General features: G+C 46.4%; 1 protein-coding gene across 4 annotated transcripts in view; it reads left to right on the top strand.

The window, feature by feature from the left end:
* The window catches only part of adka (adenosine kinase a), an 87,504-nt gene that overhangs the window by 1,302 nt on the left and 59,974 nt on the right, over positions 1 to 26,228 (top strand). For 2 of the 4 annotated variants that reach the window (XM_031578640.2, XM_031578641.2), the window contains exons 2-3: positions 3,460 to 3,534; positions 7,956 to 8,009. In XM_031578640.2, the coding sequence (XP_031434500.1) occupies positions 3,460 to 3,534; positions 7,956 to 8,009 (129 nt within the window). Of the gene's footprint in view, positions 1 to 289; positions 467 to 3,459; positions 3,535 to 7,955; positions 8,010 to 26,228 lie in introns of those variants that run through there. The other 2 variants (XM_031578642.2, XM_031578643.2) reach the window with 2 other exon arrangements.

The following is a 26,228-nucleotide window of genomic DNA, read 5'->3' as shown; positions in this document are numbered from 1 at the left end:
CATTGGTTTACAATAATGTCACACTTGTAGAGAATCGGAAGTTTGATTGTTACTTAATGGTAACTTTTTGCTGGTTAACGTTGGATAGTTATATTTTCCCATGACGCGCATGTGGACGGTGTGTTGGCAGAGCCAGGTATGAGGCGAATGCTTGCGGGAGATGGCACTGCTGTGCCTGTCTGTTTCACCGTGTCGCCCCCGGCGGCGAGCGACTCTTTCTGAATTCATGCTTTTCTGGACCCAAAATTCCGCTTGACCAACCACAGCAGACGCGTGCGAATCGCCCCTCCTTGCGCACTTCCAGCCAATCAATTCAGAAAAAAAAAATCAGATGGGCGCCCGAGCCTCACTTCTGTGTTGACATAGAGCACGCCGCTGAATTCGGTGTGGATTTAAAAGCTCCGTTGCAAACGGTGAACTGGACGAGACTGCATCACCTTCAGCCCATCAGCATGCCAGCAGCAAGGTAAGGGCGCCTGCTGTTGTTTTAGACTGGAGAGCTCAGCCGTCCCCGGCGCTAGTTAACTCTGCACAATTATTCAAATGGTTTGTTGGGATCGTTTGATACAGACCGTATGTAATGCTTGCTGTGAGAGTTTAGAGCGTTAATCAGACTATGTGGTGCGGATGTCTTAGACTGATAGCTGGCCGCTAGGGTGGGGCAGGGACAACATATTTCTTTATTCATATCATATTAGTTATTCAGGTTTTTACGCTGAAGACTGTTCAACATTAAAGAGAGCTGTTGCTGTTCACTTCAGACATTTCCTCAGATAGTGGTAATGCTATACCTATACCTAACAAGAAAAAAAGTGGAATTTTAGCTGTTTTTGTAAGATGTGCTTAAACATGGGAATTTTTGTATTAAGACATGAAACCTAGCTGGACAACCTGTTAGGCGAGATTTGTCTGTTTTATGGAAACTGGTTTATTTGACTCTAAAATAGACATAATTTGCTACTCTCTGAAACATATGAAGCTATTTTCTCTGAAACAGTTTTATTTGAGTGGAAAGCAGACATATGAAGCCACTCTCTGAAACATGAAATGACATTTTGAAGCAGTTTATTTAACTGGAAAGCAGACATATGAAGCTCCACAGTATGGGTGTCTAAGTGAATCCTGTGTGTGTTTGTGAATGCTGAGGTGGAACTCTGTGTGTGTGTCCTGGCAGAGTGCCGCACCTGGACCGGTTCACATGTGTGCTCTCTCTGTGTGTGTGTGTGTGTGTGTGTGTGTGACGCACACCTGCTGCATGTTGGTACAGATCCGACATTACTCAATGCATTCGTTAGAGCCTCTGTCACACACATCCTTATCCCAATGCAGAGTGTGACCAGCGGGTGTCAGTCACTTCTTCCGTAGGCTAGAGCCTCTCTTCCCTGACCAGCACAGCGACCAGCAGCACGCTGAGTCCTGAGCTGTAACTAAGATATATACTGTAATCTGGCTTCAGGGGGCTCTGCTGTACCGGGCTCTGTGGGCTCACTGACTCAAGCACACAAATGTTTCATCCGCTTATGTCCTGCGGAGCCTCGGCTGTTCCTACGGAGCCTTGGCTGTTCCTGCGGAGCCTGGGTCTGGGTCTCATAAGAAATGCTCAAAGAAAGAGAGAGCCATAAGCTCCAGTGAGCAAAGCTCCACTCTCCTCTCCTCTCCTCTCCTCCCACCACCCAGGCCCATTTGCCCTTTTAAGCACTCAGTTTGTACTGTGTGTTTGTAGACGCTGATCAGCGGAGACAGTGAAAGCTTGCATTAGGTGCACACACGCCCCTCCATTTTGGCTTTTACTGGAATAACCTCGTCTGTGTGTGTGCCTGAGTGTGTCTGCACCCATGTGGGTTAGCTGTGCTCTCTCTGTGGTTGTGTGTGTGTGTGTGTGTGTGTGTGTGTGTGTGTCTGAGTGTGTTTGTGTGTGTATGTGTGTCTGTGTATGAGTGAGTCTGACCACGTGCTGAATGTGCCTGTGTATGTGGGTGGCCTTGTGACTGAGTGTGTTCGTGTCGGTGTGCATGTTTTTCTCTGCGTATTTGCGATTGATTGGGAATGTAACTGTGTGTGTGTGTTTTGGAAGGCTTGTGCCTAGATGTGCTTTGCTCTGTGTGTTTAGGAGTGGAGTGTGTGTGTGCCCATTAGCTTGTTGGTGTGTATGTGTCTGTGTTTGGGAGTGGGGAGACTGCTTGTAACTGTGTGTGTGTGTATGTTGGAGGGGGGGGGGGGGGGCTGCTTGCAACTGTGTGTGTGTGTGTAAACTGCTTGTGAGGGTTATTTTTGAGTGGCTCTTCGTCAGGCTGCTGGAGGCTCTACGTGGAAATGACTACTGCCCTTTCTCCCATGCACTGCTGACTGAGGCAGATATTCAGATGTGTGTGTGTGTGTGTGTGTGTGTGTGTGTGTGTGTGTGTGTTCTCTGTGTTGATTAAGACCAGGCCTGCAGCACTTATGTGTGTCGTAAGCCACAGAGAGTTTCTGCTTTGACAGCATGGTTGTCAGTGTGAGAGGATCAGTATCAGAGGCTTGGGTCGCTGGTCAGACCAATCAGTCTGATTGATTTAGACTCTAATCAATCACCAAGCCAGAGCGTGCCTCAGTCAGACACTCACAGACCTGTGACAGAGGACTTCATGTCGTCTGGGACAGTTTTTTTATGCGAAGGTTTGTTAAGTTTTGGGTAAAAAAAGGGCAAATTCAACCCCTGCAGCAAACAGACATTTAAAATGATCCCTGTTTGTAGCTGTGTCTTATGCAACCATTTGCTCAGAGGATATGAACACTCACACTCGCACAACTCTATGGGCAGGGGCTCATTATTTTACTGACTCCCATATAAAAAAAATGTCACTCATGTACTGCCTGGCCATTCATGACCTGCAGATCCCTTTGCTGCTGCCATGCTGGCTACCTTTTACTGTTGCCACTCTGGCTTCTCCTCCCTGACTTCCACTGTGTGGTCCCGAGCAGTAAGGCAAGTGAAACACACAGATGTCTGCACATCAGGGGTTTGTGGGGAGCCACAGCTAACGGAGTCTTTCAGAGTTGGAAAGGCTAACCTTCGGTACGAATGCACGGCTTGTGACGGGGACATCACAGAGTGCACTGGCCTACATTGCAAACAGGAGCAGTTTCTGATCTAATTTTCATCAAACGCCAGTTCAGTTCCTTGTGGGTGGATGGTCTTAGGGCCTGTGCACACAAGGGGAATTCCTTTTTAAGAACACAACCTGTAACCTAAAACTAAGCTTCAGAATGAACTCAAGGTTTTTGCCACAGACACGGAAACCTACAGTCATACAGGGAACATTGGTCTTCATTGCAGGCTGTGTGGACTATGAACATTAGAAACGTCCATTGATGTTGTATGTTATTGCAGGATAAACGCAGTCAGGCTGGCGGTGTGGTGGAGGGGTGGAGTGTGTTCCGTCTCACTGATGTTCTCTTTCTCTCTCTCCTGTGCTCCAGTCAGAATGCCCTCTTCGGAATGGGGAATCCCCTGCTCGACATCTCCGCCGTGGTGGACAAGGACTTCCTGGAAAAGTGAGTCACGTGACGCTTTCTTATAGGGGTCAGGGGTCACGCTCAGTTAGGATGGGTGGTTGTCATCTGACCGTCCCCCCCATCACTTCAAAAAATGATCTCAATAATCATGGAAGCAGTAATGTTGTAATTCAGTCAATTCCTTTGCCTTGAGAAATTAAACTGTTCTCATCTGCACTCATCTGAGCTGAAACCGCATCTCTGGTTTGATCTGTGGCTGCTAGTAGACATTCGGAGCAGTAGAATCAGCCATTTGTCAGAGCTAGCCTAGCCTAGCCATTAAAAAGCTCATTAAACTCCCCATCTTCCATCTCATCCCTGCAACTGTCATATCTCCATTGCTTACACTTTTAGTGAATTTGGCACATAAGCTACTGAATCCACACTGAGTATTCGTATGGAACCTGAAACATACGAGTCACTGGACCCAGACTGAACACACGCACACACACACGCACACACACACACAGAGGAGAGATGTACCCTTGCGTGCTGTGGAGATGGCATCTGCACAGATCCTAATGTCCTAACACGTACGGCCTGTTTGCAGGCTCTCCGTACCTGATGCCAAATAATGCCTGCCTCGTCCGCCCCACCCCCCACCTAACACTGACCTCAGCTGAGGGGGGGCAGCGATGCCAACCATCTGTGTGTGTGTGTGTGTGTGTGTGTGTGTGTGTGTGCGCTTGTGCCAAGACATGACCCAGCTGCCAACCCAGTCGCCCCCCAGCCCCCCAGCACGATGTGTGCAGTGTTAAAATAAGTCATTCATTCACGTGGAGGCTCAGTAACACCCCGTTCAAACAGGCACGTTCACACAAGCATGCACGCACGCACGCAAGAACGCGCACACACACATACACACAGACACAGGGTTCAAAGAGTCCAACATGAAAGCAAGACCGAATCCTTCACATCTGTACACTTATAATGATTTCCCTGCGTGCCACATATACTCTCACTCACACACACACACACACACACACACTCTTTCTCTCTCTCACACACACACACTTCTTTCACACACACTTTCACACACACATGCACAGTCTTGCTTTCTCATACCCGCCCCTGCATGCACATGCAGGTGCACACACACACTCTCACACACACACACATGCACAGTCTTGCTTTATCATACCCGCCCTACATGCAGGTGCGCGCGCACACACACACACACACACACACACACACACTCACTCCTCTGGTTGAGTGGAAGCCTTGGGGTTCAGTGAACCATGTGTCCATATGTGAGTCCCTGTGCTGTAATATCCTCAGCCTCCACACTTAACTCCTAAAGATCAGTGGGGATCTGCCTTCTCACACACACACACACACACACACACACACACACACACACACACACACACACACACACACACACACACACACACACACACACACACACACAGGGATCTGCCTTCAGGCCAGTCAGAAGGGCTCCCTCTGGACAACACACAACATTGGACCACTCTCTATCTTGCTCTTGCTCTCTCTTACACACACGCACACTCAGTCATTCTTTCTCACTCACTCTCTCTAACACTCTTTCTATTTCACTCTTATCTCGCTCACACACAAACTCACAAACACACTCTCTGTCTCACTCTCTCTCACACACACACGCACACTCAGTCATTCTTTCTCACTCACTCTCTCACATACACTCTCTCTATTTCACTCTATCTCACTCACACACAAACTCACAAACACACACTCTGTCTCACTCTATCTCGTTCAAACACACACATTCACTATCTCTATTTCTCTCACTCATGCCCCCTTTCTTATTTTCACTCTCTTTCTCTCCTCTCTCTTAGGGGTAGATGATTTGTCAGGGGGCCCAGTCATCTCCATGTGATCATTGGCTTCCTTTCTGAAATATCTCTAAACCGTATAATTTTTTTAGGGCACTGGGCATGAAGATGAGTCAATTTGAAATGCTTTGACTGAAACACTGATGTGTGTGTGTGTGTGTGTGTGTGTGTGTGTGTGTGTGTGTGTGTGTGTTTTTGCTGGGTGTTTTGAAGTGAAGACGGGCAAATCAGTGATCTCATTGATGAGATATCTCGGCACACTGTGTAGGTTGGGAAACTCCAGCTGTTACAACGCACACACATACACACCCTCACAGATGTGTGTGACACACACACACACACACACTCACTCACATATACACGTGCACACACTCACGTGAACACACTAAATATGCATACTGTATACACATATGCACGTTGAGATGCAGCCTTGCGTTTAACACCAGGCTGCTAGCCTCCCTTGCTGGCGGGATCCGAGGGCTTATCGTTGCTTATTAGCTTCTCCCTCAGCTGGGCTCCCGTAAAGACCTTGTTGACTGTGGATTACGGCGGTAGCAACCTGTGAGCTCAACGCAGATTACAACCAATAGCATAGACTTATCTTTCAAGGAATTAAACATATTTTTAGCAGCTTGCTCAACCAGCCCTGACTCAGGGGGTAACTAAAAGAGCTGAGTCATTCCTGAGCAAGTGATTCAGCATTATAGGGTTACGTAACATCATGGAGGTTTTTTTTTTTGCGTGTTTAAAGCTGTGTCTGTGTAGGGATCTAGTTTGTGTAACATTCTTACATTCATAAACAGGATCTGTGTTCACACATAAAATGAGTGAATAAGTGAGTATCACATATGAAAATGAGGGAATTAGTGTGTATTACATATGAAAATGAGGAAATAAGTGTGTATTACATATGAAAATGAGGGAATAAAATTAGATTAGATTCAACTTTATTGTCATTGCACAGAGTACAAGTACTGAGGCAACAAAATGCAGTTAGCATCTAACCAAAAGTGCAAAATCAGAAGAGTGCAGAGTATGTGCAAAGTGGTAATATAAAAATAGATAAATAGAATATATACAGTATGGTATAAGATATAAGTGATATGAACAGTAAGCAGCAATAATGGTGATTAGTGCAGATGTGATATAGATATATGTAATGTGCAGGTGAAGTACAGGTGAAAGTGGCAGTAGAAGTTATAAATGAGGTAGGAGACATGATAAGATATAAATACGGTGAATATGGTTATGGACAACAATTTTAAATAAATAGATATAAACAAATGAACAATTTTAGTGCAAATGTTCAGTGGCTGGAGGGAGGTGTGTGGCAGTCAGGCCAGGGTAGAGGGGGGAATACAGTCACTGTAGGAAGGAATGTGAGGGGGAAGTGTGTATTACATATGAAAATGAGGGAATAAGTGTGTATCACATATGAAAATATACTGTTCCCTTGGCTTGGAGTTGCTACCTGCTGTGAATGAATGAACTCTCAACCCCTTCCCTGGGCTTTGGTGTGTGTGTGTGTGTGTGTGTGTGTGTGTGTGTGACTGGCATGAGGCAGGTGAAACTGGTCAGTTGGCCATGAGTCATGTATGCCACAAGTTCGCTGACCTCATTCTAGGGAGAGAAAAAGTGTGTGTGTGGTTGTCACAGTAGAATAATTGATGGGCTGAGGTGAAGTTGTATTTATATAACTGAAATTAATGTCACTGTTTGGCTGGAATGGTTTCTAATGCTTCTGAGCTAATGCTAACATAGTGCTGGTCTCTGCGTCATTGGTCAGGGCTGCCTCATAGTTTTACCTCAGGTTTAGCCAGTAGGGTTGCCAGGCGACTGGGAAAGGAGGGGGAGGGGGGGTTGTTCTAACTGGAGTGGTTGGGTAGGTTTGAGGGCAGATTTGTGGGTAATGGGTTAGCTTTCGGAGTAGTTGTGGGGTAGTTGTGTGTGTTGTGGGGTAGGTATGTAGGTTGTGGGGTAGTTATGTAGGTTGTGAGAGCTGTGTGTGGGGTAGTTGTGTGTGTGTGTGTGTGTGTGTGTGTTTGAGGGTGTGGGGTAGTTATGTAGGTTGTGAGAGAGCTGTGTGTTGTATGTTTGTCTGTGTGTGTTGTGGGGTATCTGTTTTTTTAACTAAGGTATCAGGCCCTTTGGACTTGTAGTGGCGATGAAGACCCCAGAGCAGAACTGACCTGAAGCTGACAGCATCAGACTGAGCAGAACCTTATCTCTGTCAGACACACACACACACACACACACTTGCGCACACACACACACACACGCACACACACACACACACATCTAAAGCCTGCCATGGCTGTCTTGCTTATCTGTTTGTTCTTTAAAGTCTTTAGTCAGTGTAATCAGGAGACCAGTACACACACTCTCTCTCTCTCTCTCTCTCTCACATGCGCGCACACACACACACACACACACACACACACACACACACACACACACACACACACACACACACACACAGACACTCAGATAAGCCATAATATGCACTAAAAGGGCATTAATACTATTAACCAAACCTCTGTGTGTGTGTGGATTGGTTATAGTGTAGAGTACTCAGTGACACGTTTGAATCTGTGTGTTTTACAGATATGGACTGAAGACCAATGACCAGATCTTGGCTGAAGACAAACACAAAGCCATGTGAGTAGAATTGACTCTCATCCTCTTTTCTCCTTCTCTCTGTATCTCCCTCCCTCCCTTCTTTCTTTCTTTCTTTCTTTCTTTCTTTCTCTCTCTCTCTCCTCTCTCGTTTGTTCTTTCTTTCTCTGTTTGTCTTTCTCTCATTTTCTCTCTCTCTCTCTCTCAATTCAATTTGAGATCTCCCTGTGATTATATCTGTGTGTGTGTGTGTGTTTGTGAAGAAGAGGGAGCGAGAGAGAGCATTTACTTGTGTGAGGATGTGGGTTGTGACTGTGTGTGTGTTAATATATGTATGCCTGTGTGTGGTCACTCCCTGTGTCCTCACAGTAATCTGTGTAATGGGCAGCTCTCCTCCTAGTCAGCAGCACATGTTCTTGTGGACACGGCCTGTTTGTCTTTGGGCATCCAGGTCGGCCTGCGGCGGCCCATTTCTACTGGCATCCTGTGATGGCTGAGCCTGTACCTTGTCGGTGTTTTTCTTAACTTAGTTTCTTTTACCATTGCCAAGTGTTTTGCGGATTTCTACTCTCTGTTTAGGGCCGAGTTTTGTTTTTGTGTTGTTTCATTCCAATCAGGCAGATACTCGTCTCTCTGTGTTTTAATGATTTGGTTTGGCCGAAGTCTCTTGGGTCTCCTGACAAGCGTGTCTGAGTCCTCAGGCTGATTACTGTTATTCCGATTGGTCCTATCAGATTGGCTAGTTTCCTGTTGGTCCTGACTGAGGGGACTTTTGTCTGACGAAATGAATACACAGAAAGACAAGTATCTGCCATGGAGTGAGAGTCTTGACTCTTCAAATCACTTTAGTTTTTCTCTTCTCTTGTTCATCTCCTGTCTTTATCTATTTTTCTCCTCCACTTTCTGTATCTTCACACCTCTTCCTCCCTTGTTCTCTCTGGTTTCTCTCTTTTTTTTTTCTGTCCCCTCCTCTTCTCCTCCTTTCTGTCTTCTCTCCTCCGGTTTTCTTTCACCTCTGTTCTCTGCCTTCTTTTCTATCTTTCCATAGTTCCCTCTTCTCCTCCCCTCTCCCTCTCCTCCTCCTCTCCTCCCCTCTCCCCTCCATAGTTCCCTCTTCTCCTCTCCCCTCCATAGTCCCTTCTCCTCCCCTCTCATCTCCTCCTTTAGGCCGGCTTTAGCCTCTCTCTCTGACCACCACCAGTCTTTATAGCCCCTCCATTCTGTGTGTGTGTGTGTGTGTGTGTGTGTGTGTGTGTGTGTGTGTGTGTGTGTGTGTGTGTGTGTGTGTGTGTGTGTGTGTGTGTGTGTGTGTGTGTGTGTGTGTGTGTGTGTGTGTGTGTGGTGTCCAGCTCCAGAAAGCCTTCGATTGTCCATGAGCTTAGGCCCCCTGCCAACTGCCTGCATGCATTAGGCCGGGGTCTGTTCATCTGAGCCAGCCACACACACACACACACACACACACACACACACACAGAAAGAGAGAGACACACACAAACACACACACAGTTTCTCTCTCATCTCTGTCTTCCCATAGGGTCTTTTCATGGGGCCTTGAGACCTGCTGGGCTTAACAAAGGGATATGGTGCCCATGCTCTCTGCCTGCGCAGAAATCTCCCTGAGTGAAGATTTGAGAGCGGAGGGAGCATTCTACTCTTTTTCAAACCAACACAGCATTAATCTCCTAGTATGGGAGATCACACACACACAGAGACAGACAGACAGACAGACATCGTCTCTTGTTCCTCTGCCGGGGTTTATTCCTCTTCGCTGCCCATCCCTCCTCATGGCCGGGTGTGTTCCGCCACTAGACTTCAGTTTGTCATAAACTCTGTTGCTGCTGATCTCAGTGGCCTTCTGTGGGTGGAGTTCGGCCCTATCTGAAGGATTTGAGACCTGCTTGTGTTCATGTCTTCTGAAGCTCTCACCTGTTCTGTTGCCAAAGCAATACAGTTGCCCCTGGCAACTATGTTGGGATTACCTGAAGTAGAGTCCGTGAATGTGTCAGTGGGATCGGGTGCTAGCCTCTGCTAAGCTAAGCTTTCTGTGGGGATAGGGCTAGGGCTGAACGATTTGGGAAAATAATGTAATTGCAATTTTTTTCTCCAAATATTGCGATTGCGATTTAAAAAAAAATCCCAACAAATCGTAATGTATGATTTAAATATGACCAACACAATATTAGATACATTTAGTGTAAAATATTATTTCCCACATTTTACATTTTTATTTAACTGCTCATTACAGAATCAAGAACAACAAATCGGTGGCTTTGCTACTGTGCATTTAAGTAATTTGAACAAAGTCAATGTAAGTATAAACACAAGGCATGCACTTTTTAAACACTGTGTGCAAAATGTACCATCTTTTAGACCACGTTTTTAATCGCGAACGTTGCGGTTAGAAAATCGCGTTCTATCATATCGCGATTAAATCGCAAATGCAATTAATCGTTCAGCCCTAGATAGGGCCTTGCCTCTGCTAAGCTTTCAGTGGGATAGGGCCTAGCCTCTGCTAAGGTAAGCTTTCCGTGGGATAGGGCCTAGCCTCTGCTAAGCTAAGCTTTCTGTGGATAAGGGCTGGAGCAGCTTTTCGTTTGTGATGTGAATATGAAATCATATATTGAAACAATGCCTCCATTCTGGCTTATGAGCAACTTGGCCTTTGGCAGTCCGACGTGAGGTTTGATATCCGGACACCAAACCCTCATCCCCCCTCTGCTCTCGTTGGTTGGTGATGTATGGGCTCTTGTGAACATTAGTGAGCTCTGAGAAGCCCTAGCTCAGTGTGGCGGAGTTGTTCCCCCAAAACCTGGGTTCACGGCACAGTGGGGTTACTGCCCCGTGTTCATTATGTGGCGTGGCCTGGTGTTCCGTGAGCTCTGAGTTCAGTGAAGCTAAATCAGCACAGCGCTAAGCTTGTGTGCTGAGAAACACCCTGGAGGAAAGGTAATGTGGGTCGGGGCGTTTTGGCCTATTGAGAGGTACGGGTGTATTTCGGGTCTGGTCGGCTTGGCTCGCCTAGGGTAGAGTGGAGGTGTAACTCATGCTGGGTTATTTAGAGGTGGAAGGTAGGGAGGAGAGGGAGCCGGATTTCACTGTAAAGCAGAGAGTGTGTGTGTGTGTGTGTGTGTGTGTGTGTGTGTGTGTGTGTGTGTGTGTGTGTGTGTGTGTGCGTGTGCGCGTGTGTGTGTGTGTATATATGCTTGGATTAGTGAGTAATATGTGAGTGTGTTGATATGCATAGGAGCATATGTGTGTGTATGAGTGTGTGTGCATGCGCGCATGTGCGTGTGTGTGTTACTGTTCCAGTTGAGTAGTCAACAGTTGTCTTTAGTGCTTCAGGGCTTTCACTGCACGTGCATCGCGACTCGCTGCCTGGTTGCTTCGCATGTTGCGTAACATCATGACACACACACACACACACACACACACACACACACACACACACACACACACACACACACACTGCAAATTAGAGCCTATTTTGGCAGTTGATTCTAGGGTAGAACATGGGACCTTATAACGGCTCATTTCTATATATTTCTATTTCCTTAAAAAAACTTGGGTCTATATGGAAGAAAGTAGAAAGTGTTTTTTTTTTCTTTTTTGTCTCTCTCGGGTCTCTTGTACTGCTTTACCTTTTAACTAACTGTTAAGTTCTTTTAATATTATATTCCCGTTCTTTGAATACCTCTTTGTTTAGAGAATTGTTTTGATCACTGATGAATCATTCATTTCTAATTGGCTATCAGGAAGGCTGTTCCTGTATCAAGGAAACATTTCATTGGCTGGGAGCAAATGCCTCATGAAATTGCATTTTGGAGATGAGACATGCAGCCATCACTAGTCATTTTTGGTAAAGGTTACTCTTGTTAGTGATTATATGAGCTGTTTTATTCTCGACTTTGAATCCATGAGACAGAATGCCCTTGTGCTGTGTTTGTGTAGGAAGTTACGTGACCAAAGTGCGCTAACATTTGTCCTGCTGCTGCTGTTGCTGCTGCTGTTGGAGTGTTTGTTCTGCAGGCTGGGTTTGTTCTCCACTCAGCCAGAGTGTGTGAGACACGGCAGGTCTGTTCTGGATCTCAAGGTCTGCTCAGGACTGGGGTGGGGTTGAGGTGTGTGTGTGTGTGTGTGTGTGTGTGTGTGTGTTACTTATGGACCTGCTGCAGGTCAAACAGGGGAAAAAAGGAGCAGAAAGCATCAAATCAGGAAGGAGAAGGAAAGGATGAGCCAATCAGGGGGAAGGTGGCACCAACCTCCCATCTCTGCTGGCAGCAGGAGGGAGTCCTCTTATTTCTGGGCAAAAAGCAAACATGTGGCAGGGATACGAACGGAATTACTTGATACACGTGCGCAAACACACACACACACACTCTCTTTATCTCACACGCACACTCTCTTTCTCTCACACACATACACACAAACACACACACACACACAGTCATTCTCTTTCTCTCTTTCTTACTCGCACTCTCACTCACACGCACACTCTCTCTCAAACACACACACTCTTTCTCTCTCTCAAAAACACACACACACACACACTCTTTCTCTCACACACACACACACACACACACACACATACAGTCATTCTCTTCCTGACTCACACACATATACAGACACACACACACACACACACAGCGAGCTGCTGTTTCCTCCTCAGGCTGGAAGGGACTGATGTGATCAGGTGTAGTCAGCCAGATGATGGAGCCTCTCTAGTGTGTAATGTGTGAGAGGGGTGATGCTCTGATTAATGTGTAGGCACTCCACTGGGCTCTCACTCATGTTAATCATCCTTGGTCCAACTAAAGTGTAAAAGGTCAAACTGGGACAGGAACAGGAACAACCAGGCTTTATCTTTGGTTCTTTAAGGAACATTAAGCTTTGTCTTTGGTTCTTTAAGGAACACTTAGCTTTATCTTTGGTTCGTTAAGGAGCACTTGGCTATATCTCTGGTCCATAAAAGGACATTTGGATATATCTCTATACTTAACCAAGTTTATGTCCATGAATGAATGATGCCCAAACATCAAGTCCTGCACACTTCACAGACATTGTTAGCCACAGACATCAATAAGCCTAGCAGTACAATAACCTATTACTATATATTACATTACATATCACCTGTAACTAGCTTGCTATACACACTTTCAGTGGCCCAGCAAATAAATAATGAACTCTTACTCTTATGTCCATGAAAGTTATCTACGTATCACACAGTTTAGTCAACCCTCCTCCCTTCCTTCCCTCTCGCCGGATTGTGCGCTAAGCTAACCGCTGCTATGTTAATTAGCTAAGTGTAGGTGGCTTGTTTGGATTGTGCGCTGAGCTAGCCGCTGCTGGCTAATCCAGTGTCTCTTCACTGCTCCACTCATGTCAGACTGTCTGTTACACCCCTCTACACCCCTACTGGCTTTGCAGTGGCAGTGCGACAGCTTTTAGGTGGTTAATGGGCATAATTAGCCTGATTGTCCAAACCTGGGGAAGTGTGGATAATAGCCATGCGGTTTGCCCTCAGAAGGAGGCCTTGCATTCACACCAGGCGTTTGATGCTGGTGTGCACACCATTGGGTTTTGGTGCGTGGCACTTACTATTTTATCCACTATTTTGTGATCTATAAATAAATACTATTTTTGTAAAAAAAAATGTGTGTGTGTTTGTATGTGTGTTGCGCTGTGTTGCCTCTATGTATCTGTGAAAGAGAGTGTTTGAGCGGGTGTGTTTGAGAGAGTGTGTATGAGTGCGGGTGTGAGTGAGAGAAAGGCTGACTGTCTCGGTGGACTAGGGTTCATCCAGAGTTTGGGGCAGGGGTTCTGTTGGAGCATGACCTTTGTGTTGTGTGGGATGGACGCTTTACTCAGCTGCTGCTGCTTCCATCCACAGTCGTGTGTGTGTGTGTGTGTGTGTGTGTGTGTTTGTTTGTTGGCTCTGTGGTATTGACTTTTTTTAAGGAACGTCAATTGTTCTCAAACAAGATATAGGATGAGATGCTACTGTTATGTATGTGACATACTTTGATGTTGCATGACCTAATCTGTTTCTTCCTTAAGGCCATGCCAGTATTTGCATATCTCCTCTCTCTCACTCTGTGCAATCCGCCCTCACGCTCCCTCTGTGTCTGCGGAGCTCCCTCTAGACCCCATAGCGGCCAGCGACAGCGGCTCTGTATTTCACAACCACTGACAGCCGGCATGTTTCCATGAATGTAAAGACTTGTAAACCATATGCAGGACTTTCATTTAGACACCTAAACACTACTTTAGACCCTTGTCAATAAAGTGAGTAAATATACAGTAAATATATATATGTATCGGTATGACTTTTGAGAAATGTTTTTACATAGTAACCGTGTACCTCTGCTGCCTTTTGATGCAGTGGACTACATAGTGTTGTTTGAGCGGCTGGAGCATTGTTTTGGGGTAAGGGGGATGTATTGGAGTGGTTGGGGTAATGGGAAAAAACACAAGTCTTATTTATCGGATAGGCCTTTGTGGTAAATGCTGATTGCATTTTCTCAAATGCTGCCCCCCTCTCGTGTGGAGTTCCCCAGGGTTCGATTTTAGGCCCCCCTATGTTCTCCCTTGGACAGATATTCAGTAAGCATGGGATTTCCTATCATTGTTATGCCGATGACACCCAGAGATATTACATACTTTAGTCTGTACATGACAGTTGGTAACTCCTTTTCATTTCCTTTTATCTTCTTTATTTATTTATTTCTAAAAAAATGTATCAATGTATTTACCTCGACTGTAAAGCACTTTGGTACAATAAAGTTGACTTGGTGGAACTGTCAAGAGGAGACTTTTTTTTGCTGTCTTGAGAGCTTATTTTCAGCCTGCGCTTGGTCCTGACACTTAAAACAAATAAGTATATGTGTATTTTCCCAAGAACAGATTATATTCATATTATGCATATAATGTAAATGCTTAAAATTGGTTCATTATTTTCATATTTATTTTATAAATAATGTGGAATCAAAACCTTTGAGCACTATTCATGCAGTTCAATCATGTCCTGTAAACAATGTCACTACAGTAGTCAATAAATGACATACCATGAAATATATCTGATTCTTATCTTTTAATCAACATGATTTTTAGCTCAATCTTAAATTAATTTTGAATATCTAAGTATTTTGATATTCCCTTGATTTTGTCAAGATTCCCTGGAATCGGCAGCAGTGTTCTAGAATTGTACTGGGGTCTATAGGGTATTTATATACATGGTTTGCAGCTGTTTATTTTCAAATGGAGAAGGAAACCATGTCTTTGCATTTCATTTTGATCACAGTCTGTTCTGTGTGTGTGGGTGTGTTTTGTTTGTGCATGTGTGCACATGCTGTAATATATAACACATGATACTGACAAGGCCTTTGTCTGCATTCCCAGGACGGTGGCAGAAGTTTAAACAGCCACTTTATTCATACGGTGTAAACTCTGCACAGGGTGAAATTCCATTCAATCCAGCAAGCTCTCAGATCCTGCCTGGTCATGAAGCGAGCCTTCTGTCTGCTGGGAATTGGCCATTACAGTCATATCATGTGCAGTCATAAGTCTCTTACAGAGATGCTGCCAGTAGTGCAAGGATATGAAGTGTGTTTTGTAACATACTTTGACCAAGGCTAGCCGCTCTGTGACCAAGACTAGCCGCTCTGTGACCAACGCTAGCCGCTCTGTGACCAAGGCTAGCCGCTCTGTGACCAACGCTAGCCACTCTTTGACCAAGGCTAGCCGCTCTGTGACCAAGGCTAGCCGCTCTGTGACCAACGCTAGCCACTCTGTGACTCTCATTCTGATTCTGGCTAATTTTGAGACATTCAGAAAACTCTGGACACACACACACAGTAGGGTGAGCCTATCCTGCTTGGAGCCCTGTAGACCTCCTCCACTCCCTTAAATTCCGGATCTCTTTGTCTCTGTGATTCACTTGTGTTCTTTGTTGACTTTTTCTTTTCTCTTTCTCTCACTCTTTCTGTCTCATTCTCTCCCTCCCTCCCTGTGGACCTCTTGTGCCTGATCCAAACAGCACGCACGCAGTTGTCACATGTGGCGCTACACTGACCAGCGGGTCACTCCTGTGAGTGTTTGTTGGAAAAACTTGTCCTTCGGTCAACACCCTTACTGACTGGAGAGATGTATCCCATGAGTCCCTGTGAACTTTGACTCTGCGACCTCTCCCCTAAAAATTGCTCTGTGCAGATTTGTGAGCATGACCGTACCAGAGCAGCACTGGCCCACATCTGGACCGGTTCTGGTCTGGCTCTGGGTTCTGACGGCCATTGTTTGGATTGAGTGCATCTGTTCTGTCTCAGCTGGTTCTAACAGTGTCGGTTCTCTCTGAGTTGGTTCTGAGGGTTTGGGTCAGTGGGTGACCAGATGGCTGGTGACTTGACCGGAAGGGGCCCTGATCTAGAGTTGGTAAGTCGGAGCTGTTACAGATGTGTGTGTGTGTGTGTGTGTGTGTGTGTGTGTGTTTTCAGTGCGGAGTGTGTTATGGTCAATGAGACCACAGGCCTGCTGCTCTACACACACAGCCTGTCACGGAGATGGAACACACACTTAATCAAAACACACTCAGCTGTGTGTATGTGTGAGAGAGGCTGGGATGTTTGTTTTTGTTTTGTGTTAGTGTGTGCGTGAGAGAGTCTATCGTTGTGTTTGTCTTGTTTTGAAGCCACTTGGACTCTTATGTGTGTGTGAGGAGACTGTTGATTATGTGATCAGTGTTTGAGTGACGTGGTGTTTCTTGAGGGGATCTTAGCTTTCTGCAGGCCTCAAGGCCCAGCCTGCATTTGGACTCTGTGGGTTCCGATCCAAACGAGAGACCCAGCTTGTGTTGGGGCCACTCTGGGTTCTGATCCAAAGGCTCTTCTGTCTGTCTGAGTGTTTTATCACTGTGGGGGCGATAAAGAGCTATTTTAAACCTGAATACTGTGTCAATTAAAGAAACTCCTGCCAGTGTCTCTCAGGACACACACACACACACACAGGCACACACAGGCACACACAGGCCTTTTGGATACCACAGTGAGTGCTGAGTCTAGAACACTGGCACTGTGACCAGGCAACAGAGGGAGTCTGAAGATTTCACTGTTCAGCCACTCAGTGGCATGAGCAACACTGCCACCTTGTGGCCACAGATGAACATATCGTCTGTCTCTCTCTGTGTGTGTGTGTGTGTTGCCTGAGTGGGGCAGGAATGTCAGACAACTTCCTCAGGATCAGTGTGTGAGTGTGTGTTGGCTCATCAGACCAGAGACCTTTTGCAACCAGGTCCAGCTCTGATGCTTCTGTGGTCATTGTTTATATGTACTTCCATACACACAAAGACACTTAATATACATACTTATACACATACTTACATCATCATACATCCAACCGCATACAAATCAGTGCAATGGAAGGAAGACCAGAGAGAGAGAGGGAGAAGGTGAGGGAGGGGTAGAGAGATAGAGAGCGAGAGGGGGGGGGGAGATCTAACTTTGGGATTGTTTACATTCCTCTGCTAAGCTTTTTGCTTTATATAAAAGAGTGAGCGTGTCTTTGATGTGTGCATGTGCATGTGTGTGAACCCAACCCCCCCCCCCCCCCCCCCCCACACACACACACACACACACACACACACACACACACACACACACCACACACACACACACACGAGCGCATTCACACCATTCCGGTCACATACTGCCACCCTTATACCAGCTTTCACCTTGTTGTAGTACTGGTTCCATCCAGCAGGTGGCAGCAGAGGGCCATCATCATGTGCAGAAATACTGCGGCCTCTCAGGGCTGATAAACATGGTGGGAATTACACCCAATCCCACTCTGCACTGTGTGTGTGTGTGTGTGTGTGTGTGTGTGTGTGTGTGTGTGTGTGTGTGTGTGTGTGTGTGTGGTATAAGCAGATAGCTCAGATGAAATTGTATAATTACAGCACACAACAAGAAGCACTTTTGTCCAGTCATCATGCAAATGTGTGCGTGTGTGTGCACGGGCACTGAGGTGGTTATCATTCCTCCTTACACTCACATGTGTTAGAGTGTAGGAGTAATGATTGTACACACACCCACATGCACACACACACACACACGCAATACAGCATCCCTTTTAAGACTGCTTGGGAAAAATACAGGAGGCAGAACAGGAAAATAATGGGGTGGGTTAGAGCATGTCATGATCCTGTGTGTGTGTGTGTTTATCTGTGTTTTCAGATTTAAGATGGTGAGAGGAGTTTGGAGTTCACACTAGGCCATCCAATTTGTGGAGGGGTGTGTGTGCGTGTGTGTGTGTGTGTGTGTGTGTGTGTGAGAGATTGTGATTGGATGTGTTGCGTGGGATGGAGTGTGTGTAGTACATTGTTTGTCTGTGTGTGTGTGTGCGGATTTTAAGTTAAACCATACGGTACTCTCTTGTGAGTGTGTGAGGGAGAGAATTATAGTTTTCGTGTTTGTGTTTGGGACAAAGACAAGATTGTTTTTTTGTGGTTCTGTTGGGTTCATTTTAGGCCATGGTGTGAGTGTGTGTGCTTGTGTGAAAGATACAGAGGGAGAGTGAGTAGGAAGAGAAAAATAGTAATCGGAAAAGTATGTGTGTGAGTGAGTGAGAGAGAGAGTGAGTGTGTGTGTGTGTGTGTGTGTGTGTTTTAAGAGAGTCCGAGGAGAGGGGAGTATTGTGGGTTTAAGTCAGGCTTTTCTCTCTTCTCTGTAGGTATAAATAATTTAGGTGGAACATCGTGATTCCCTTGGTCACATCACAGCTTCCACTCTGCCATCTCAACACACACACACACACACACACACACACACACACACACACACACACACACACACACACACACACACACACACACACACGAGCGCATTCACACCATTCCGGTCACATACTGCCACCCTTATACCAGCTTTCACCTTGTTGTAGTACTGGTTCCATCCAGCAGGTGGCAGCAGAGGGCCATCATCATGTGCAGAAATACTGCGGCCTCTCAGGGCTGATAAACATGGTGGGAATTACACCCAATCCCACTCTGCACTGTGTGTGTGTGTGTGTGTGTGTGTGTGTGTGTGTGTGTGTGTGTGTGTGTGTGTGGTATAAGCAGATAGCTCAGATGAAATTGTATAATTACAGCACACAACAAGAAGCACTTTTGTCCAGTCATCATGCAAATGTGTGCGTGTGTGTGCACGGGCACTGAGGTGGTTATCATTCCTCCTTACACTCACATGTGTTAGAGTGTAGGAGTAATGATTGTACACACACCCACATGCACACACACACACACACGCAATACAGCATCCCTTTTAAGACTGCTTGGGAAAAATACAGGAGGCAGAACAGGAAAATAATGGGGTGGGTTAGAGCATGTCATGATCCTGTGTGTGTGTGTGTTTATCTGTGTTTTCAGATTTAAGATGGTGAGAGGAGTTTGGAGTTCACACTAGGCCATCCAATTTGTGGAGGGGTGTGTGTGCGTGTGTGTGTGTGTGTGTGTGTGTGAGAGATTGTGATTGGATGTGTTGCGTGGGATGGAGTGTGTGTAGTACATTGTTTGTCTGTGTGTGTGTGTGCGGATTTTAAGTTAAACCATACGGTACTCTCTTGTGAGTGTGTGAGGGAGAGAATTATAGTTTTCGTGTTTGTGTTTGGGACAAAGACAAGATTGTTTTTTTGTGGTTCTGTTGGGTTCATTTTAGGCCATGGTGTGAGTGTGTGTGCTTGTGTGAAAGATACAGAGGGAGAGTGAGTAGGAAGAGAAAAATAGTAATCGGAAAAGTATGTGTGTGAGTGAGTGAGAGAGAGAGTGAGTGTGTGTGTGTGTGTGTGTGTGTGTTTTAAGAGAGTCCGAGGAGAGGGGAGTATTGTGGGTTTAAGTCAGGCTTTTCTCTCTTCTCTGTAGGTATAAATAATTTAGGTGGAACATCGTGATTCCCTTGGTCACATCACAGCTTCCACTCTGCCATCTCAACACACACACACACACACACACACACACACACACACGCGCCGTGTTGAGGGAGGGAGAGAGAGAGATGGTAGATTGAATCTCTCTCTCTCTCTCTCCCCCCTCTGGCTGTCTTGTTTTATGTTTAAGGGCATCAGTGTCTCTGAGCGGGGTGATTTGGAGGTAAGGGTTAAGGTTAAGGTTAGGCTTGTTTCGTTTCTGAATCGACAGACAGACCCTCACCCTGCTGCCCCTGTTGTGCACCTGTGGTTCTGACCCCCTTAACCTCGGCAACCCCGGGGCTTTGCTTCCCTGCCTCAAGAACTCTATGGTCACATTCAAACAGGGCACTCTGCTTCCCTGCCTCAAGAACTCTATGGTCACATTCACACAGGGCACTCTGCTTCCCTGCCTCAAGAACTCTATGGTCACGTTCACACTGGGCAGTAACTGGTAGTAGCTACACCCAAAGCAGTTTTTCCTAGATGAGTAAAACATGAAGAGCGTTAGGGGAGAGGAGAGTAATTGACCTTTAGTGATTGTGATTAGCATCTGAGCAACATTTGATGAGCCTATTTGTATGCCATCGGCATTAGCAGTTATGCAAACACCCAGACAGGCAAGTCGATCTGCTTTTAGCATCAGCTGCTGTGCTAACCCCAGTGAGGCGTGAGGAATCTGTCAATGATAGCTGTCAATGATAGCAGCATCGCTAACACCTGATTAGCATGTTAAGCTGCTGTTTGTACAAGCACAGGGGCATGATTAGCATGTTGATGCTGTGCTGTTTGTGATTGAGGTGACGCTAATGCCTGATTAGCTTCCACAGCTGTAATTGCCAAGCAGGCTCCATTCCAACTGAAAAGACATCTGACACAAACATCAATATGATTACTGTTAATCATTTTGAAACAGACAGCCGAGCCAGCGGTCACACTGCGCGCGCAGGCTAAGGTGACATTTGCGTTATTCACACTGCTGTTCTGAGGCCAGAGGGCAGCTGTGTGTGAGGAATACGCGTTGGAGCCGTGTGTGTGTGAGGAATACGTGTCGGAGCCTTGTGTGTGTGTGTGTGTGTGTGTGTGTGTGTGTGTGTGTGTGTGAGGGATACGCGTCAGAGCCGTGTGTGTGCATTTGTTTGAGGGATACTCGTCAGAGCCGTGTGTGTGTGTGTGTGAGAGTGAGGGATACTCGTCAGAGCCTTGTGTGTGTGTGTGTGTGTGTGTAAGGGATACTCGTGCGTGCGTGCGTGTGTGAGGGATACTCGTCAGAGCCGCTGGAGCTTTTAGAGGTAATGGCAGATCTTAGCGAGTTTAAAAGGCTTCTTTGTGTGCCAGTGGCCCCAGGACAGGACACCATTCTTGAAAGCTCTGGGCCTAAGGCGCCCAGGAGACTGATGGGCAGGTGTGTGTGCGTGTGATGGAGTTGTTTTCAGTTTAGTGAGGTCCTTGGATCGACCATAGGACCACCGGCCCGTCTCGCCCGCTCTGTCGGGGAGGTGGAGCAAGAGCGCGCGCGATAGGACCCGAAAGATGGTGAACTATGCCTGGGCAGGGCGAAGCCAGAGGAAACTCTGGTGGAGGCCCGTAGCGGTCCTGACGTGCAAATCGGTCGTCCGACCTGGGTATAGGGGCGAAAGACTAATCGAACCATCTGGTAGCTGGTTCCCTCCGAAACCAGTAGTTTCAGCCTAAGTGTGGGTGTGGGTGTGGGTGTGGTTGGGGTCCAGACAGAGGGGACTGTTGTATTGCAATAACAACAGCCATAGCAGCAACTCTCTTAAACACAAATCACACACTAACCCATCCAAGTTTCTGCGTGTGTGTGTGTGTGTGTGTGTGTGTGTGTGTGTGGGGGGGGGGGGGTTGTCTATGTAAGCAACAGAGAGGCAAGTTAAGCGGTCTCTTATTACGAGATGTGTGTGTGCTTGTTAGGAGGCAATTGAGTGTGTGTGTGTGTGTGTGTGTTCGTTAGGAGGTAATTGAGTGTGTGTAGTTAGCTGATCAAAGCTTCTAGCTTCTGAGGTATCTGGTGAAGCTGTTGCGCCCAGTAATTCACATTTTGATTAAATCAGTTAAAAATGATTTAATGGACTGAAAAAGAACTGATTAAAACAGACAGAAACTATCCCTCCCCTCTCTCCTCTCCCTCCCCCTCTCGAATCCCCCCTCTCCCTCCCCCTCTCCAATCCCCCCTCTCCTCTCCTCTCCTTCCCTATCCTCTCCTCTTCCTCTCCTGTCTTCCTCTTCTCTACTTTCCTCTCCTTCCCTCTCCCCTCTCCCTCCTCTTTCCCCGACCTCTCTCGGCCCTTCTCCTCTCCTCTCCTCTCTCCCCCTTCCCCTCTCCTCTTCTCCTATCCCTCTACTCTTCTCCCTTCCCTCTCCTCTCCCTCCCCCTCTCCAATCCCCCCTCTCCTCTCCTTCCCTATCCTCTCCTCTTCCTCTCCTGTCTTCCTCTTCTCTACTTTCCTCTCCTCTCTCCCCTCTCCTCTCCTCTCTCCCTCTCCTCTCCTCTTTCCCTCTCCTCTCTCTCCCTCCTCCCCCTTCCCCTCTCCTCTTCTCCTTTCCCTCTCCTCTCCTCTCCTCCCTTCCCCTCTCTCCTGTCCCTCCGCTATCCGCTTCTCCCTTTTCTATCCTCCTCTCTCTCTCCTCTTCCCCCGCCCTCTTTCTTCTCCTCTCCTCTCTCTCCCTCCTTCCCCTCTCTCCTCTCCCTCCCTCGCTATCCTTTTCTCCCTTACCTATCCTCCTCTCTTCCTCCCCTCTCCTTTCCTCTTCCCCTCCCGTCCTTTGCCCATTATTGACTCTTCCTCCTCCCCTCCCTTTGTCCTCTTCGCTTTTGCTTTCTTCCTCTCACCCTCTCCTCTCCTCTCCTGTCCTTCACCCTCTTCTTTCCCCCTCCCCTCTCCTCTCTTTCCCCCTCCTCTCTTCCTCTCCTCTTCTTCTCTTTCACCCTGCTCTCTCCCTCCCCTCCCCTCCTTCTCACCCTCTCCTCTCCCTCCTCCTCTTCTCTCTCCCACTCCAGTCTTAATGTAGTTCTCTCTTTTTTTTTAATGAGCTGTGGCTGAGCTTTGACAGCTGTGTGTGTGTGTGTGTGCGTGTGTGTGTGTGTGCGCGCACGTTTGTGTGATGGAGAGGGTATTTTTGTGTGGGAGGTAGCTGCAGTGTCGGTATTCTATGTGTTTTGTGTGTGTGTGTGTGTGTGTGTGTGTAAATGATTAAATAGTTGAAAGGAGGGTGGCACAGTCATGTGATCCCACAGGGGCCTCACAGGTCAAAAGGTCATGGGGCAGCAGCTGCTGCTTGTGAGAGAACCCCTCCCAAACACACGCACGCACACACTCACAGACAGACACACACGCACGCACACACGCACGCACGCACAGACAGACACACACGCACGCTCGCACAAACACACACGCACGCTCGCACAAACACACACACAGACAGACACACACACACGCAGAGGGGCTTTAGGGGCATGTTGTATGCTTCTCTTGTGTGTGTGTGTGTGTGTGTGTGTGTGTGTGTGTGTGTGTGTGTGAGGCCACAAGAGAGCCCTCGGTGAAACACACACCCGAGACTGCTGGGATTTGTAAATTGCTCATGAACTGGAGCAGGTGTTCAGTGGTGAGAGTGAGAAAGTGGGATGTGTGTGTGTGTGTGTTTACTCCCATGAGCACATGGACACAGACACACACTTATGTCTACACATGTGCTTGCTGTGTGCATGTGTGTAACAGTAAGACACAGGGAGTTCACCCAGCCCAATGGAACTCTAATGCAGTGCTAATATGCACAGATTTATAGGCTGCACGCACACACACACACACACACACACACACACTTAGTATCACTTACCCACTCAAAATCTTGAGGGGGAGGTATAGCTGCTGTAGAAACAGGTGTGTGTGTGTGTGTGTGTGTGTGTGTAGATGCAGCATGTGTGTGTGTGTGTGTGTGTGTGTGTGTGTGTGTGCGTGTGTATGTGCGGGTGTGTGTGTGTTTAGATCCTGCGTGTGTGTGCGTGCGTGCGTGCGTGTGTGTATGCGTGCGTGTGTGTAGATGGAGCGTGTGCCGCGTTTTACAGTGCGTTACAACAGAGCAAGCAAGTGCAAATAACAAAACCCTAATGGCACTATTAGTGATACTACTGCTATTTCTAACAATAATAAGAAATACTAAATGTCATATTATAATGATGCTGTGTTTTGTTTTAATGCAATTAAGAATAAATCGCAATAAATTACAAAAAAAACAACCAACAACAACAAAACAGCTGATTTTCTAAAGTTAGTCTAAACATGTTAAAGTTACTCTTTAAAAAAAGCGTCTTTCTGACTGACTGACAAGAACCTCATTAGTACAAGGCTACCTTCTAGGTTGTGTTTTTTGTGTGTGTGTGTGTGTGTGTGTGTGCGTTTTTAACGAAAATAAATCCCGAACCGCTTAACAGGAACTCTGCAAAACAGTCTTCAAATAACCGATCCACTGAATTACCGTAATTTCCGGACTATTGAACGCACCTGAATATAAGCCTCACCCACTGAATTTTTAAAAAATAATTCTTTTTAACATAAATAAGCCGCACATGTCTATAAGCCGCAGGTGCCTACCGGTACATTGAAACAAATTAACTTTACACAGGCTAAAATGAATATCAAAAGTAATACAATAGTGATGCATATTATTAGTTTTGCCAGTTACGATAAGTGCACTGTTGCTTTAAGAGAGCACAGTTGCAAGAGTCAATCAGAAGCTAGAACGTTAGATTGAAGACAGCGAGATAGAAGAAAGACGCTAGTTTGAAACCAGTGAGCTAAAGAACTTGAAAAGAATGGATTTGTATTGTTGTAAACTTTTTTTAAATTTTCTAAAGTGTTTTGAGTTGTGTTCTGTCTACGCCGATAGACTGTGGTTATTTTGACATTAGTTAAGTTATTGAGAGATACTGAGAAATCGCGTGGAGCTAAGCATCCATGCGGCTGCATCCATGCTAGCATCCTAGCTCCACAAAGCCACCGTATACAGTCACTGTATCATAATCCATAAATCAGCCACGTCATTGTTTAAGCCGCGAGGTTCAAAGCGTGGGAAAAAAGTAGCGGCTTATAGTCCGGAATTTACGGTAATAATAATTGTCAGATTTTATTCACACAAACGACACACTGCAACACACATATAGTGAGGACACACACGCACACTCTCTGCATCTCCCATCCTGGATGGTCCTTCCTCCAGGACCCCCAGGCAGCCTTTAGGCGCCCGGGGACCAAGTCAAGTGATCCGTCTTGGTCAGGGACGGACAGTTCACTTCTTCTGCATGTTTTTCTGTTGGGGTTTTTAGTGGAGGAAACCCCTAGTGAACACGGGGAGAACATGCTAACTCCACAAAGGCCCGGGAGATAGCCCACATGAGCACTGGAGGCCTGGGGAGAACCTACCCCCCAGGACCAACAGCGCCCCATGCGGGAATCGAACCCATGACCTTCTTGCTGTGAGGCGGCAGTGCAAGCACCTGAGCCACCGTGCCACTAATGTGGTAATTATTGTATAATTGTATTTGAATTGTAAATATTATTATTTGTAATTATGGTATGCCTCCCAGTGATGTGCGGGCCCACTCCCAAGAGCCCCATTTAACCCGACTATTAAGCAAGGTCAAATGAGACCCGACCCGCTACCCGATCAGCTTTTTTTTGTTTGTTTGTTTTTTCAAAAAGTGCAGGCTGGTTACATTTATTTGTGTATTCTTTGTAAAGGTAAACCTTTAACTTTTAACTTAACGTTTTTACTCTCGTGAACGTGGCTTTTCCACAGTGTGTTTTACTCTCTTGAACGTGGCTTTTCCCGCACCGTCTCCATCTCCCCTCACACAGTGGTGAAGCCTACACTGCATTTTCTCCCCATTGGATTCATTCAGCCAATGATGTTTTAGTACATTTCTATTGCTTCAATATTGATGTTAGCTTTTACTCAACCTTTGACTAATCTGCCAAAGCAAATGAGCTGAACATCATCAGAAATATTTCGGCTCAGGACAGATCATTTTTTAAATAATGTGATGTCATGCACGGTTAACCAGGTTTAACTACCAGGTTTTCAAATGTTTACCCAAATATGCCAAAATCCCCAACCATAGGGTTTGTGTGTGTGTGTGTGTGTGTGTGTGTGTGTGTGTGTGTGTGTGTGTGTGTGTGTGTGTGTGTGTGTGTGTGTGTGTGTGTGTGTGTGTGTGTGTGTGTGTGTGTGTGTGTGTGTGTGGCATTATTAATGTTCTGCAAACTTGAAATTGGGCTTTTCCATGCACTAGCACAC

Source organism: Clupea harengus, chromosome 13, assembly GCF_900700415.2.
Source record: "Clupea harengus chromosome 13, Ch_v2.0.2, whole genome shotgun sequence".
In the NCBI taxonomy this organism is placed as follows: domain Eukaryota; kingdom Metazoa; phylum Chordata; class Actinopteri; order Clupeiformes; family Clupeidae; genus Clupea; species Clupea harengus.
The sequence above is the reverse complement of the archived record's forward strand: the minus strand, read 5'-3'. Positions and strand labels throughout refer to the sequence as shown.